Source organism: Taurulus bubalis, assembly GCF_910589615.1.
Source record: "Taurulus bubalis genome assembly, chromosome: 19".
NCBI lineage: Eukaryota > Metazoa > Chordata > Actinopteri > Perciformes > Cottidae > Taurulus > Taurulus bubalis.
In genome coordinates, this window is record NC_136607.1 from 719176 (window position 1) to 736774 (window position 17599).

General features: G+C 43.6%; 1 protein-coding gene across 1 annotated transcript in view; it reads left to right on the forward strand.

Annotated features, from left to right (window-relative positions):
- Positions 1-1425: 1425 nt before the first annotated feature.
- Positions 1426-17599, forward strand: part of pam (peptidylglycine alpha-amidating monooxygenase) — a gene marked incomplete at its 5' end in the record, with an annotated part of 32687 nt that continues 16513 nt past the window's right edge. The window contains 15 exons of the mRNA XM_079234858.1: positions 1426-1481; positions 1930-1937; positions 2459-2603; positions 3899-4019; positions 7068-7125; positions 10083-10170; positions 10634-10725; positions 11829-11912; positions 12077-12125; positions 12244-12311; positions 13148-13228; positions 13312-13388; positions 14493-14596; positions 16562-16752; positions 16928-16984. Coding sequence (XP_079090984.1) covers positions 1426-1481; positions 1930-1937; positions 2459-2603; positions 3899-4019; positions 7068-7125; positions 10083-10170; positions 10634-10725; positions 11829-11912; positions 12077-12125; positions 12244-12311; positions 13148-13228; positions 13312-13388; positions 14493-14596; positions 16562-16752; positions 16928-16984 — 1279 coding nt within the window. The remainder of the gene's footprint in view (positions 1482-1929; positions 1938-2458; positions 2604-3898; positions 4020-7067; positions 7126-10082; positions 10171-10633; positions 10726-11828; positions 11913-12076; positions 12126-12243; positions 12312-13147; positions 13229-13311; positions 13389-14492; positions 14597-16561; positions 16753-16927; positions 16985-17599) is intronic.

Sequence of the window (17599 nt, forward strand, 5' to 3'; positions counted from 1 at the left end):
ATCGTAATTATTAGAGGAAATTGTGGGGACATGTTTTGCCCCTTTCCTAGTGATATCAGGAGCAACATTATATTTCTCTACGTATATATATATATATATATATATATATATATATATATATATATATATATATATATATATTGCTCTACGTCTTTGTTGTGAACTCCTGAATGAAACTCCTGTTGTGTTTTTACTGTTATTACAATGATTAAAGTAGGGTTGCTAAGCTCCAGGTTAATAGTAGTGATAATATAAATCCTTATATTCTGCTGTTATTCTCCATTACTCTTCATGTCTATTAAAGTTCAGGTTAGCGAGGTCAGTCATCATTTAGTAAATAAATATAGAGAACGTGAGAAGTTGTTGAACTGAGTTCTTCCGTAGGCTACACCAGGCATCCAATAACGACACACGCTTTCAGTGTTTATGTTTTGGTGTGATTTATTATTGCTAAGCTCCTCAGCTACACACACAGAAACACACACAGAAACACACACAGAAACACACACAGAGCAAACACACACAGAGCAAACACACACAGAAACACACACAGAGCAAACACACACAGAAACACACACAGAGCAAACACACACAGAAACACACACAGAAACACACACATAAACACACACAGAGCAAACACACACAGAAACACACACAGAGCAAACACACACAGAAACACACACAGAAACACACACAGAGCAAACACACACAGAGCAAACACACAGAGCAAACACACACAGAAACACACACAGAAACACACACAGAAACACACACAGAAACACACACACAGAAACACAGATGACGTGTGGAGACGTGAGGTGAAGCAGGAAGTCAGACAGTGCTCATTACGATAAGAACAAGAGAGCCTGGCCCACGGCCAGCAGCTCACACGCCACGCGCTAGCAGAGCTCTAGAGCTCTAGTTCTGACTACCAGAGGGAGACAGGTGTGCATGTGTGAATGTGTCCAGATGTCCAGATGTGCAGGTGTATAGGTGTCCAGATGTGCAGGTGTATAGGTGTCCAGATGTGCAGGTGTACAGGTGTATAGGTGTCCAGATGTACAGGTGTATAGGTGTCCAGATGTGCAGGTGTACAGGTGTATAGGTGTCCAGATGTGCAGGTTTATAGGTGTGCAGGTGTGCAGGTGTGCAGGTGTATAGGTGTGCAGGTGTGCAGGTGTATAGGTGTATAGGTGTCCAGGTGTATAGGTGTATAGGTGTACAGGTGTATAGGTGTCCAGATGTGCAGGTGTACAGGTGTATAGGTGTCCAGATGTGCAGGTGTATAGGTGTGCAGATGTGCAGGTGTACAGCTGTATAGGTGTCCAGATGTGCAGGTGTATAGGTGTACAGGTGTGCAGGTGTCCAAGTGTCCAGGTGTGCATGTGTGCAGGTGTACAGGTGTATAGGTGTATAGGTGTCCAGATGTGCAGGTGTATAGGTGTGCAGGTGTGCAGGTGTATAGGTGTGCAGGTGTACAGGTGTGCAGGTGTATAGGTGTATAGGTGTCCAGATGTGCAGGTGTATAGGTGTCCAGATGTGCAGGTGTACAGGTGTATAGGTGTCCAGATGTGCAGGTGTATAGGTGTGCAGGTGTACAGGTGTGCAGGTGTATAGGTGTATAGGTGTCCAGATGTACAGGTGTATAGGTGTCCAGATGTGCAGGTGTACAGGTGTATAGGTGTGCAGGTGTGCAGGTGTACAGGTGTATAGGTGTGCAGGTGTGCAGGTGTGCAGGTGTATAGGTGTATAGGTGTGCATGTGTCCAGGTTTCCAGGTGTGCATGTGTGCAGGTGTACAGGTGTACAGGTGTATAGGTGTATAGGTGTATAGGTGTATAGGTGTGCAGGTGTACAGGTGTATAGGTGTCCAGATGTGCAGGTGTATAGGTGTGCAGGTGTACAGGTGTATAGGTGTCCATGTGTACAGGTGTGCAGGTGTGCAGGTGTGCATGTGTGCATGTGTGCATGTGTGCATGTATGCAGGTGTGCAGGTGTGCAGGTGTGCAGGTGTGCATGTGTCCATGTGTCCATGTGTCCATGTGTCCATGTATACAGGTGTGCATGTGTGCATGTGTGCAGGTGTGCAGGTGTCCATGTGTGCAGGTGTGCAGGTGTACAGGTGTCCAGGTGTCCAGGTGTCCAGGTGTGCATGTGTGCATGTGTGCAGGTGTCCAGGTGTCCAGGTGTCCAGGTGTACAGGTGTGCATGTGTCCATGTGTACAGGTGTCCAGGTGTCCAGGTGTCCAGGTGTCCAGGTGTCCAGGTGTGCATGTGTGCATGTGTGCAGGTGTGCAGGTGTGCATGTGTGCATGTGTGCATGTGTCCATGTGTCCATGTGTGCAGGTGTACAGGTGTACAGGTGTCCAGGTGTCCAGGTGTACAGGTGTGCATGTGTGCATGTGTGCAGGTGTTCCAGTCCTCTGTTGTGTGAATAACCCAGTGAGTCTTCCCCGCAGGACACTGCCAGCCGGCCGCAGCAGCAACACGAGCTGTGATGGCCAGATGCATGATGGGAGTCCCTGTGTTCTGGTTGGTGCTGCTCACCTTCACCTGCAGCAGCCACAGCCGGGGGATCCAGAGCCCTCTGTCCCGGGTCAAGAGGTGAGGCAGGAAACACGCTTTGTTCTGGAAAGAATGTTGGAGATGTAAAGTCTATTTATGGGAAGTTTAAGTTGTTATCATCTCTCTCGTGTGTGTGTGTGTGTGTGTGTGTGTGTGTGTGTGTGTGTGTGTGTGTGTGTGTGTGTGTGTCCGTCCTTCTGCCCACAGCTAATCTTTTCCTACTGAATGCATTAGCTAAATATTAGTTGTGCACATTAATGACTGTATGCTCAAACCTCTGGTGAGTTGGTCATTCACAACTTGTGTTTACTTCACACAGATGTTGTAAATGTGTGTCCGGCCCAAAGAGAGAGAGTGATGAGGTCCATTAAAAACACAACTATGCAGAAGATGAGTCCTGTCTATATGTGTGGCTCATGTGGTCCAGGGTTCATCCTGTAACCTCAGGGTAGCAGGTTCAATATCTGTCCTCCTCACGTGAGCTTTACATTTTAAACTCATATCTTTCTCTACGGTCTCACTGAGCGTCCTCACTACGGACGTTAGAGCTCCGCAGGAGGAGGAGGGATCGTCTTCATAGCGGCCGCCTCAGTGTCTCATGAGCCACAGAACCAGCAGCAGGAGTGGAGTTTCACTCAGTTCGCTGCAGCAGTTGAGGAATCGCTCTTCTTCTTCTGCAGCTTGATACTGTTCATCAGATGCTGTGTGTTTGTTCTGGAAGAGTCATTCAACATTTCCGGTTTTGTTGTTTAATAATTTCTCGCCACATATCAGCCGACGGGTCAGACAGCATCGTTGGCGTTGATGGTTTACTGAGGGTGGAGTTCTGTGAGTCACGATTATTCACCTGCAGGGAAGCTGCTTCACAGTGACACAATATCACCTCAAACTCCAAGATAAGAGGAGTTCCCTTTGAAGGATTGTCCACTGGACACTAAAGAGCTGCTCCAGAGGGGCTAAAGAGCTGCTCCAGAGGGGCTAAAGAGCTGCTCCAGAGGGGCTAAAGAGCTGCTCCAGAGGGGCTAAAGAGCTGCTCCAGAGGGGCTAAAGAGCTGCTCCAGAGGGGCTAAAGAGCTGCTCCAGAGGGGCTAAGGAGCTGCTCCAGAGGGGCTAAGGAGAGCTGCTCCAGAGGGGCTAAGGAGCTGCTCCAGAGGGGCTAAGGAGCGGCACCAGAGGGGCTAAGGAGCGGCACCAGAGGGGCTAAAGAGCTGCTCCAGAGGGGCTAAGGAGCGGCACCAGAGGGGCTAAGGACGGCAGGTTGCCGACCCCTGAGGCGGCAGTCTGTCTGTGGCCTCTATACCTCCGTTCCTCACTCCGTTGCTCTGTCCCTGCAGGGCTCAGGAGGATGTGTGGTCAGATCCCAGAGACTGTGGGTCCAGGACCAAGCAGCAGGTCTTCACCAGCTCTCACAACTTCTCTCTGGATATCCGGATGCCTGGCGTTGTCCCCGCTGCGGTGAGTCTGTGTGTCTGAACCACTGAGGGCTCTGCATCTCCGCACTTCCACTCCTCACCACTAGGGGTAACCTCCCCAATACTATTCTACTGTCATCATGGCCTTTAAAATAGCATAAGCAGCCTCTGCTGTGTGGTCAAGCAGAACAAGCTAAACGTGTAAGTCTCTATATCCTGTGCTGTGGTTGTTCATAAAGATTTCTGACGGCCGGCTGACTGAAACCAGTTTGCAGATTCAATACTGATGTCCTGAGGATTGTTAATGAGTCAATTCTAGGATTTACAATGAAATAGTATCTTTTAATTTAATCTTTAATATGATAATTACAAATCCTATTTTCCTTGTCTACTCATAACTTTTGGCCAGAAATGAGACAGTTATCGTTTGTCCAGTCATGTGAGCATGGACTGTAGTTCTGTTAGTCGTCTCTCTCTTAGACTCATCTTAAAAGGAAATGTACAACAGACTGTAGGTCCAATGTGCTTAATGGAGCAGGAGGACTTAAAGGGAACATCCGTGCATTTATAGTTCAAAGAATATTTTACTCCACACACATGATTAAACAAACAACTCTATAAAGGTGCAGTGACGTAACATGAAGCGTTTAAATTGATCATGCAGAGAAGTCATTATCTTAACACACACTCACACACGACCACAATGGAAACACCCTCTTTGGCTTGTTTGTCCTTTGACAACATGTATTGAATATAATGCCTCCTTATTTGTTCATATATTTCATATTTCAAAGGCACTTTTTCGCTGTCACAGCAACATAGTTCCACCAAAACTGAAAACCTTTTCAATGTAGCATCGCAAAGGTCTTAAGATGCAACTGAGCCGAGTGGAAGTCCATCTGGTGAAATGTCCAGAGGGAGTTGGGATGGAAATGGAGAATAAAGCCAATTAGATCTCCTGTTGGGTTTAAGTTATACGTCTGCACATCACAATAATAATACAATGAATAAACATTCAGATCTCAATCGGTCCTAGACTATTTCACAGTATCATAAAATAAACCTCAACATGTGAAAGGAGACATAACCAGAGCCAGACATATCTCATCAGGTGGGTTCTTCTTAATGTGACTCATAACATGTCCTGAAGCAGCATCATCACATGTCCTGAAGCAGCATCATCACATGTCCTGAAGCAGCATCATCACATGTCCTGAAGCAGCATTATAACATGTCCTGAAGCAGCATCATGACATGTCCTGAAGCAGCATCATCACATGTCCTGAAGCAGCATCATAACATGTCCTGAAGCAGCATCATAACATGTCCTGAAGCAGCATCATGACATGTCCTGAAGCAGCATCATAACATGTCCTGAAGCAGCATTATAACATGTCCTGAAGCAGCATTATAACATGTCCTGAAGCAGCATCATGACATGTCCTGAAGCAGCATCATGACATGTCCTGAAGCAGCATCATAACATGTCCTGAAGCAGCATTATAACATGTCCTGAAGCAGCATCATGACATGTCCTGAAGCAGCATCATGACATGTCCCGAAGCAGCATCATAACATGTCCCGAAGCAGCATCATGACATGTCCCGAAGCAGCATCATGACATGTCCCGAAGCAGCATCATGACATGTCCTGAAGCAGCATCATGACATGTCCTGAAGCAGCATCATGACATGTCCTGAAGCAGCATCATAACATGTCCTGAAGCAGCATCATAACATGTCCTGAAGCAGCATCATGACATGTCCTGAAGCAGCATCATGACATGTCCTGAAGCAGCATCATGACATGTCCTGAAGCAGCATCATCACATGTCCTGAAGCAGCATCATAACATGTCCTGAAGCAGCATCATAACATGTCCTGAAGCAGCATCATAACATGTCCTGAAGCAGCATCATGACATGTCCTGAAGCAGCATCATGACATGTCCTGAAGCAGCATCATGACATGTCCTGAAGCAGCATCATGACATGTCCTGAAGCAGCATCATGACATGTCCTGAAGCAGCATCATGACATGTCCTGAAGCAGCATCATCACATGTCCTGAAGCAGCATCATCACATGTCCTGAAGCAGCATTATAACATGTCCTGAAGCAGCATCATGACATGTCCTGAAGCAGCATCATGACATGTCCTGAAGCAGCATCATGACATGTCCTGAAGCAGCATCATGACATGTCCTGAAGCAGCATTTTAACATGTCCTGAAGCAGCATTTTAACATGTCCTGAAGCAGCATTATAACATGTCCTGAAGCAGCATCATAACATGTCCTGAAGCAGCATCATGACATGTCCTGAAGCAGCATCATAACATGTCCTGAAGCAGCATCATGACATGTCCTTAAGCAGCATTATAACATGTCCTGAAGCAGCATTATAACATGTCCTGAAGCAGCATTATAACATGTCCTGAAGCAGCATCATAACATGTCCTGAAGCAGCATCATAACATGTCCTGAAGCAGCATTATAACATGTCCTGAAGCAGCATTATAACATGTCCTGAAGCAGCATCATGACATGTCCTGAAGCAGCATCATGACATGTCCTGAAGCAGCATCATGACATGTCCTGAAGCAGCATTATAACATGTCCTGAAGCAGCATTATAACATGTCCTGAAGCAGCATCATGACATGTCCTGAAGCAGCATCATAACATGTCCTGAAGCAGCATCATAACATGTCCTGAAGCAGCATCATAACATGTCCTGAAGCAGCATCATGACATGTCCTGAAGCAGCATCAGGACATGTCCTGAAGCAGCATCATGACATGTCCTGAAGCAGCATCATGACATGTCCTGAAGCAGCATTATAACATGTCCTGAAGCAGCATTATAACATGTCCTGAAGCAGCATCATGACATGTCCTGAAGCAGCATCATGACATGTCCTGAAGCAGCATCATAACATGTCCTGAAGCAGCATCATGACATGTCCTGAAGCAGCATTATAACATGTCCTGAAGCAGCATTATAACATGTCCTGAAGCAGCATTATAACATGTCCTGAAGCAGCATCATGACATGTCGTTTCAGAAACTGATGACTTGTTTCTGTAATGTTTCAGTCGGACACTTACCTGTGCACAGCGTTTCCTCTGCCAACGAGTCGAGACGCTTATGTTGGTGAGTACATCTCTACCTCTCTACACCTCTACACCTCTAAATCTATCTACATCTCTACCTCTCTACACCTCTACACCTCTAAATCTATCTACATCTCTACCTCTCTACACCTCTACACCTCTAAATCTATCTACATCTCTACCTCTCTACACCTCTACCTCTCTACACCTCTACATCTCTACCTCTCTACACCTCTAAATCTCTCTACATATCTACCTCTACACCTCTACCTCTCTACACCTCTACCTCTCTACCTCTCTACACCTCTACATCTCTACCTCTCTACACCTCTACACCTCTAAATCTATCTACATATCTACCTCTACACCTCTACCTCTCTACACCTCTAAATCGCTCTACATATCTACCTCTACACCTCTACCTCTCTACACCTCTACACCTCTAAATCTCTCTACCTCTCTACCTCTCTACCTCTCTACACCTCTACCTCTCTACATATCTACCTCTCTACCTCTCTACATCTCTACACCTCTACATCTCTACATATCTACCTCTCTACCTCTCTACATATCTACCTCTCTACACCTCTACCTCTCTACATATCTACCTCTCTACCCCTCTACACCTCTACATCTCTACACCTTTACATCTCTACCTCTCTACATATCTACCTCTCTACATATCTACCTCTCTACATATCTACCTCTCTACACCTCTACCTCTCTACCTCTCTACACCTCTACCTCTCTACATATCTACCTCTCTACACCTCTACATCTCTACACCTCTACATCTCTACCTCTCTACATATCTACCTCTCTACATATCTACCTCTCTACATATCTACCTCTCTACATCTCTACCTCTCTACATATCTACACCTCTACATCTCTACATATCTACCTCTCTACCTCTCTACATATCTACACCTCTACCTCTTTACACCTCTACCTCTTTACACCTCTACATCTCTACATCTCTACATATCTACATCTCTACCTCTCTACCTCTCTACACCTCTACACCTCTAAATTTCTCTACATATCTACCTCTCTACCTCTCTACCTCTCTACCTCTCTACATCTCTACCTCTCTACATATCTACATATCTACATCTCTACATATCTACATCTCTACATCTCTACATCTCTACCTCTCTACCTCTCTACATATCTACCTCTCTACATCTCTACATCTCTACATATCTACCTCTCTACCTCTCTACATATCTACCTCTCTACCTCTCTACATCTCTACATCTCTACCTCTCTACCTCTCTACATATCTACATCTCTACCTCTCTACCTCTCTACATATCTACATCTCTACATCTCTACATCTCTACCTCTCTACATCTCTACCTCTCTACCTCTCTACATATCTACCTCTCTACATCTCTACCTCTCTACCTCTCTACATCTCTACATCTCTACATCTCTACATATCTACATCTCTACATATCTACCTCTCTACCTCTCTACATCTCTACATATCTACCTCTTTACATCTCTACATCTCTACCTCTCTACATCTCTACCTCTCTACCTCTCTACATCTCTACCTCTCTACCTCTCTACCTCTCTACATATCTACATCTCTACATCTCTACCTCTCTACCTCTCTACATCTCTACATATCTACCTCTCTACATCTCTACCTCTCTACCTCTCTACATCTCTACATATCTACCTCTCTACATCTCTACCTCTCTACCTCTCTACATCTCTACATCTCTACCTCTCTACATCTCTACCTCTCTACATATCTACCTCTCTACCTCTCTACATCTCTACATCTCTACATCTCTACCTCTCTACCTCTCTACATCTCTACCTCTCTACATCTCTACATCTCTACCTCTCTACCTCTCTACATATCTACCTCTCTACATATATACATCTCTACCTCTCTACCTCTCTACATATCTACCTCTCTACATATCTACCTCTCTACCTCTCTACCTCTCTACATCTCTACATCTCTACCTCTCTACCTCTCTACATCTCTACATCTCTACATATCTACCTCTTTACATCTCTACATCTCTACCTCTCTACATCTCTACCTCTCTACATCTCTACATCTCTACCTCTCTACATATCTACATCTCTACATCTCTACCTCTCTACCTCTCTACATATCTACCTCTCTACCTCTCTACATATCTACATCTCTACATCTCTACATCTCTACCTCTCTACCTCTCTACATCTCTACATATCTACATCTCTACATCTCTACCTCTCTACATATCTACATCTCTACATCTCTACCTCTCTACCTCTCTACATATCTACATCTCTACATCTCTACATCTCTACATCTCTACATCTCTACCTCTCTACATCTCTACCTCTCTACATCTCTACATCTCTACCTCTCTACATCTCTAATACTTTGAGTTGAAGATCACTTCATGGACAGATGGTCTCTCTGGTAGATGTACAGAGATGTATGAGTGAGAGCAGCAGTAGATTACATTCAAGATATTTATTGTCATTGCACAGATAACAGACAGTTACTCTGTGCAATGAAAAACTTGTTTTGCTGGGTCCTCCTAACACACAATTATAATAAACTTAAGGAAAAAAAATAAGGCACCAAAGTATAGAGACAGTATTGCACAAAAAATAAGGCACAAAAATGTGATAGCGATATTGCACAATCAGTGTAAAGTAGAAGCAGCACATTGTAGAAGAATACGTAGAACCGCTATGAGTAAGAACAGAAGTCACAGCAGCAGTATACACTGTGTGTGATGTACATGAACAACATGGACTTTATTTTATGAAGCAGGTTTTGGGGATGTAGGTGATTTTCTTCTCCCTGGTCCAGCCTGATGCAGCGCTGTCTGGACGTCAGTCTGAAGGCTTCATGTGTTTCCTGCCCTGTGGCCTTGACCCGGCGGGAACACTCATGTTGTTCAACCCAGCTGTCATCTCTTTAGTGTGCAGCTCCTCTTCACACGTGTTGACCACACTGCTTCTCTTCCTCAGTGGACTTCCTGCCTCACGCCAGCATGGACACGGTTCACCACATGCTGCTGTTCGGCTGCCAGACTCCAGTGTCCACCAGCAGCTACTGGTAATGTCCCAGTCAGTCATGGTCCTCCCAGTATCAACAGCACACCCTGTCACAGCCTGCAGGCTTTTACAGCAGTTGTTTCATTGTTTTGTATTAGTAAGTATTACACAACATTTCACATCTGGTTAAACAGCATCCAGGATGACGTGTAGTGACAACAGCAGGGTTGAGAACTGGAGGTTAGGAGAAGCTTGTAGAGCAGCGCCTGAGGGAAAGCTTTCCAGATGGATAGACGTCACAATGGATGAGCGGCTTTGGGACATTCAACAAATGACTGATGTGAAGTGTCTTCCTTCCAAACTTAGTTTGGCACAGTCACATTCAACACATTGAACCATGTCCAGGTCCAGAAAAGTCCTACTTGTCCTTGAGAGTCTGTCTCAGCCTGCAGGTCTTCTTCCACCCAGGGGGCGCTGTCAGTGTTGCTCTCTGACTGCCATTGATTGGTTGTTTCTCTCTCCAGGGACTGTGGCAGCGTACAGGGCACGTGTAAGGATGAAGCCTCCATCATGTATGCCTGGGCTCGGAACGCCCCGCCCACTAGATTACCCAAAGGTAAGTCTCTCCAGGGAGACAACCATGAACATCTTCTACCGACTCCTCAACCCAGCAGCTCAATGGGGAGTTCCAGTTCTGTGACTAAATAGCCCCAGTGCACTGTGCACTCCCTACATTAAATATAAATAAACATAAAAGCACATAAAATGATTTGAAATTATATTATACTGAAACGATATCAACACTTAAAGACGTGCACCGTATTCATATGATTCCTGAAGATGGAACGATCACCAAAGCTGCAAAGAGAGGATGTCCCGGGAGTTATATTCTAAAACAATTAGGCGTTTCCTTTAGACCAAACATATTGAAATATATGCAGATTCTGATAAAGGGGTTGTTTTATTTCTGCCGCCCCAGCGGACCTGATATGAGAGTCAGTAGCCTGCAGAGATCTGCATTAGTCCACATATCCTTCATGTCTTATAGTCGCTCCGTTGTCAGGACCGAGGTCTGAGGCACGGAGCGCTGCTGCAGCCGTCCAGCAGGGGGCGCTACACTGCGCTCTGAGATCACAGTAACAAGAGTAGTGGGACGATGTCGGCTAAATAAGTGTGAAAATCAAGTTGTCCTTTTGAAAACACCTGTTTTTAGGCCTTTGCTCGAAAATGTCATACCCAAACTATAAAAGGTGTATCTCTGCAACCACTAGGGCTGTTTAAATAATGTTGTGTTGTAACAAAAGAGTGTAATGAGAGCCGTGTGTTCAGATGTGTAGATATCAGTCTATATGTTACTGGTTATGAGTAAATGAAGAAGTGAATTATACAGTTGTTATAGCAATATCTGGCATATGGGCTCCACAGTTTTCAACGGGTTAATGTTGACTAGCAGCAAACAAGTAACCCTTCATGAAAGACACACACACACACACACACACACACACACACACACACACACACACACACACACACACACACACACGTGTTCCTCTTTAGCCTTCATACTCTACAGACCTTACTGCTAGAATATAGTATATAAAATACTTGAGGTAAAGAAAGATCCTGGATCATCAAGTATTGGTTTTATGTACATCTTTCTATCTGTTCCCTCGGTTGGTGTCATCTCCATGTGTCATTCTTCTTTCTGTTGTCTTTTAGATGTTGGTTTTAAAGTTGGAAGAAATTCTGGAATGTCCCACCTCGTGCTGCAGATCCATTATGGAGACGTCAGCGCTTTCAAAGGTGAGTCCTCATGGAAGTTGAAGGGAAAATGCAGCACCTTTTTTTCTGGGTGTTCAATCAGTGTTAATGTTCTTCTGCTATGACGCTAAATGAAGCACCACGATATGTAAACTTTGGTTCTAGTGCTCATTCAGATGAAAACAATGATGACTTTTGTTCTGCAGACCATCATAAAGACTGCTCAGGAGTTACCTTAAGAATGACTTCCAAACTGTAAGTATTCACTGACAGCATGACCTTCTCTGTGATGCTACATGACGTACATATAGACCTGAAAAGAAAGGAGAAGTCAGTAAACATGTTTTACTTAAAAACATCCTCCTCCTCACAGGCAGCCGTTCATTGCTGGCATATACCTGCTAATGTCTGTGGACACAGTTATCCTTCCAGGAAAAAGAGGTATGTTTGGTGTATGTTCTACTAGACTGAAATGTGCAGGAATTTAGGTGTATTAGGGTTTTAGGAACCACTTCTGTAAGGGCATAAGGACATAAGGACATAAGGACAAGTACTTTGAATGTACATAAGCTGCCAGGGTGCATACCAAGCATTACAATATAACTTGTTTATAAGAATATAGAAATGCAATATGTTGTAAATTTCATGTAAGATGGATGTTTTTCACATAACACCAACTTCCTGTAGCCACTAGGGGGCATTGTGACATAAGTCAATGTTTACATTAATATGAACTCAGGCTTGGATTGTTATGAAGAATGTCCAGTTTGCAGCAGGTTGAACCAAGTACAGCCAGGTACCAGCAGCTTTTGTTCAATGGCTCATAATAAATCTCATACATTCTCCGCCATTTCATGAAAGCTCAAACTTGTAATAAGTTGTAATCGCAACGGTTGAAGTAGATCAAGTTAAATCTCCAGGAGGAGTTTGTTAAATTACAGAGTGGAAATGGCCAAAACTACACAACAGCGACTGTGACTATCTGTTGCCAACAGGCGTCGTTATAACAGGAGTGAATATTGGCATTGACATCATCTGCTAAGCCTTCTCTGCTGGCCTAAACAGAATCACAAAGTTATAGCGAACAGCTGGCGCATGTAGAAAATCCACGGCCCGCCACTGCAATATGTGTATAACACACTTTCCTCCCAAAATGTCTGAGTCCAATAGTCCACATTCAAATGTTGCTGATGCGATGCATAATACTAGAGCAGTGCCAGACGGGTACAGGGGTCAAAGAGTGGGCCTGCCTTGACATCAACTCATTTATTTTCTAGTTACAAATGCAGACATGGCCTGTGATTACACTTCATATCCCATCCACCCATTTGGCTTCAGGACCCACACACACCACCTCGGTGAGTCATACCAGAGAATTCAGCAGTCTCACAGTCATCTTATTTAGTTTCACTGATAACCTGGATACGTATTTTTGTCACAGGTAAAGTGGTCAGTGGCTACAGGATCCGAGACGGGAAGTGGAACCTGATTGGGAGACAATCCCCTCAGCTCCCACAGGTACGTCATCACATCCTGAGGGTTGAAGGTGCATGCATGCCGAATAATCTGAATGTCCCTGGTTTGCTCTCTAGTGGGGTAATATGGTACTATAAACTCTCTAGTGGGGTAATATGGTACTATAAACTCTCTAGTGGGGTAATATGGTACTATAAACTCTCTAGTGGGGTAATATGGTACTATAAACTCTCTAGTGGGGTAATATGGTACTATGAGCTCTCTAGTGGGGTAATATGGTACTATAAACTCTCTAGTGGGGTAATATGGTACTATGAGCTCTCTAGTGGGGTAATATGGTACTATAAACTCTCTAGTGGGGTAATATGGTACTATGAGTTCTCTAGTAGGGTAATATGGTACTATAAACTCTCTAGTGGGGTAATATGGTACTATAAACTCTCTAGTGGGGTAATATGGTACTATAAACTCTCTAGTGGGGTAATATGGTACTATAAACTCTGAGGTGTTCTGGGCCGAGTAGAATAACGTCAGTCTTGTCTGAGTTCAGCAGCAGGAAGTTGCAGGTCATCCAGGTTTTGATGTCTTGAAGACATGCTTGAAGTTTAGCGACCTGGTTGATTTCGTCTGGGTTGATCGACAGATATAACTGAGTATCATCGGCATAGCAATGAAATGAATGTTTAATGATGATGACTGAGACTGAAATGATGTTTTACATGTGCATATGATGAATTAATGATATGGGAGCTATAAATTCACAGTTGTGCGTGATGACAGTTGTTCTTCTACTCTTCTCGAGTCCAAGGAGTTTTTCCTGGTCCTCACTGTCTTCGTCACTGTACTCACCCCACAGTTCCTTTACTAGTATTGTCTAGTTCTTTGGAGCTTTGAATGTTAAAACGCACTAGCAACACAAAGCAAGATGCTACTACATTTAAACAGGTGGCTAATATCGCTAAGGGATATCACGATACCAGAAATTTTCTAAACCCATTTTGATACCAACAGCAACAAAATTATAAACAATGCTAGTGTTAGTAATTAAATGGGTCATAGTTCCATCTCTATTCTTTTGTATTGCTGAGTAAAGATGTCATTAATTAGTTTGCTCATTGCTCAACAGTGAATGTCTTTTCTCTACAGGCTTTCTATCCGGCTAACGAGGAGGTGGAGGTGAAGTATGGCGACACCATTGCTGCCAGATGTATGTTTACTGGGGAGGGCAGAACCTCCAAGACCTACATTGGGTGAGTTCAGTTGTATAACCTAATGCATGTTTGCACCAGATTGTAGCTTATCTATAATTCAAAAGTACCTTTAAGTTTCTATGGTTGTTCTAGGTTCTGTTCAGACTTCTTGAATAATAGATGAGCTCTTGTTTGTCTCCTTTGGACTGTGTTGGTATTGAAATATAGCCTACAGGCTTTATTTCAGTCAGGGTCTGTTTCTCTACACTTGCTGTCTGATGGTTCATGCAGTGTGCTGCTGTTTTACTCTGTGCACTTCAAGGGGAGAAATAATGACATTATAACTATGCATTGAGAACAAAACCAACACTGGTTAAACAAATGCAAGGGTCTACGTTTTTAGAGTTGTGTTGTTTCAGATATCATGAGATGATGAAATATGACCCTATGATGCCTCAGACACCAACACACTGCGTAGTGGAAGTTTTCATGTCATCATTGTACTTTTTAATTGTCCATGTTAAAAAGTTATGAAATGTCTGCTTTGCACTTATTTCACTTTATCATCGTCTTATTGAAATGAATGAAGTGCAGCTTCCACCACGACCAAGTAAGGTCCAGGAGATCAGACCACATGAACCAAGTAAGGTCCAGGAGATCAGACCACGTGAACCAAGTAAGGTCCAGGAGATCAGACCACATGAACCAAGTAAGGTCCAGGAGATCAGACCACGTGAACCAAGTAAGGTCCAGGAGATCAGACCACATGAACCAAGTAAGGTCCAGGAGATCAGACCACATGAACCAAGTAAGGTCCAGGAGATCTGACCACATGAACCAAGTAAGGTCCAGGAGATCAGACCACATGAACCAAGTAAGGTCCAGGAGATCAGACCACATGAACCAAGTAAGGTCCAGGAGATCAGACCACATGAACCAAGTAAGGTCCAGGAGATCAGACCACGTGAACCAAGTAAGATCCAGGAGATCTGATCTCCTACCGAGGAGATATTAAAACGGTGAAAAACGAAGATGTCCTCTTTAGAAAAAAACCCTCATCCCTGAAACCCAGTCAGGTGACATTAATACGAATACCCTCATCGCCTCCTGCCAGGACTATGCGAGCACCATGTCTGCAAAATGGGTTACCATGGAGTTTTAGTCAAAAAACTGATCGTCGTTTAGTTGGTTGTATTCTGGATGTTTAACAACAAGGAGAAACTCCTTTTATCTCCGGACAGAGCTCTATAAGCCGTCTCGCATCAGTGTGGAGCAGAACAGTCGGCCTTCTCCAGATGCGCTGATCCATGATCTCTTTCATGTTAGCATTGTAGCTCATAATGCTAGTTGGTGTATTTTTTGTGGTATTAAGGACATCGGGCAAAGCATCGTCTTGCACTTGGCCATGAAGCCATTAGAGCGGTCGGCCATTGCGGGCCGTGGTGGTTGCCGTGGTGATTGACGTGGTGATTGACATCAATCAGCACACTGGGATCTGGGCTTTCTCCATAATTAGTGTTCTTTCTCAATAATGTTCATAATAAGAGGGCCTTGATTACTGTAACACACACATATTTGATGTTCACAGGGTACTCTCTTCGTTTGCAGTTCTATTTGATGAATCTGCTTATTATTTGGATTCATTTCATATTCTTCTTTAGCAAAAAGACAAACCTTTTAGAGAATTCAGATTCTTGATAGCGATAAACATCATTGAAGGTAAAATAATCTTACTGGTCAATATCCATCACATAAGCAAACATTGTGATGGTTATGCCTTAAATGTGATTGTTTAAGTATTGTAACTAAAGGATGTACTGAGGTCACCTACCTGATTAAAGATAATGTGCTCCGTCGTCAGTGACTGTTGAGCATTCATCCCCGGGCTGCAGCGGCATTGCTGGCCAGCAGTCAGAGATATTGTGATATGATATTAAGCAGGTCTTAATATACAGGTATAGCACCTTTCCTCCATAATTGTATCGTACCAAGAGTGACGCATTTACTTTTCTGTCTTGTCTGCAGTGGTACCTCTGATGATGAAATGTGCAACTTCTATATAATGTACTACATGGACAGCAAACATGCCGTCCCCTACATGAGCTGCATGGAGCCCGGCTCCAAAGATCTGTTCCAGCACATTCCAGCTGAGGCCAACGTCCCCATCGCGGTCAGTCCAGGGCACATGAACTCTATGATGCACATGGGGCACTCAGGTACAACGGCATCACGTATGGTTCATGTTGCATGCTGCTAAGTTAGCCTCATGATAGCTTTCCCTGTTGGTTAGGAGCTGAACGTATACTTTTAAAGTCAATTGTCTTTTTAATTACTTACATTTACATAAACAAACAAAAAGCTGTCTAATTAAACTCTATTTTCCCCCCAAAGACCATCAAGATAACAAGTTGTTGGATCAAAGCAAAGCGGAGCAGGCTCTGGATCAGGGTAAGTTCAAGACAGCAACCTCCAGTCTGATCATTCTCGGTTCAGTCACTTTATTTGCTCTCAAGTGCTCAAAAGAAAACACACAACACTTAGCAAAAGGTGCAAACAAAATTCCAGTACATATAATGTACACAATACAATACGACAACAGAACTATCTCTAAAATTGTGCAAACAAACAGGCTGAATTTCCATTTTATTACCATTGTATTATTCAGTATATTGCCCTTTTTAAAATGGTTATTTCCAGGCCTGGAAAAGTCCTTGAAAAAAATAAAACCCCAAAGTTTAGTAAAAGTCATGTAAATGTGTTATATTCATGTGTTCATGTAAATGTGTTATATTCATGTGTTCATGTCGTTCATTTACGCTGAGTTTGAAATAATGAATATGCTTTTAAAAGAAAGACTCAAAATATAAGCAGACATACATACAGGCATCTATATAAATGTTTATTCTTTTAATCAAACTATTGTCTCATTCATTTGAGTCATTTAAGGTTTACTGTATGCTTTGTGTTCTCATTGTTAGTTTAAATACTACATTTACTCACTTTCTACTGTTTACACCCAGACTTCACTAAATGTTTGTCATGACATTTGGTTAAAGTCATGAA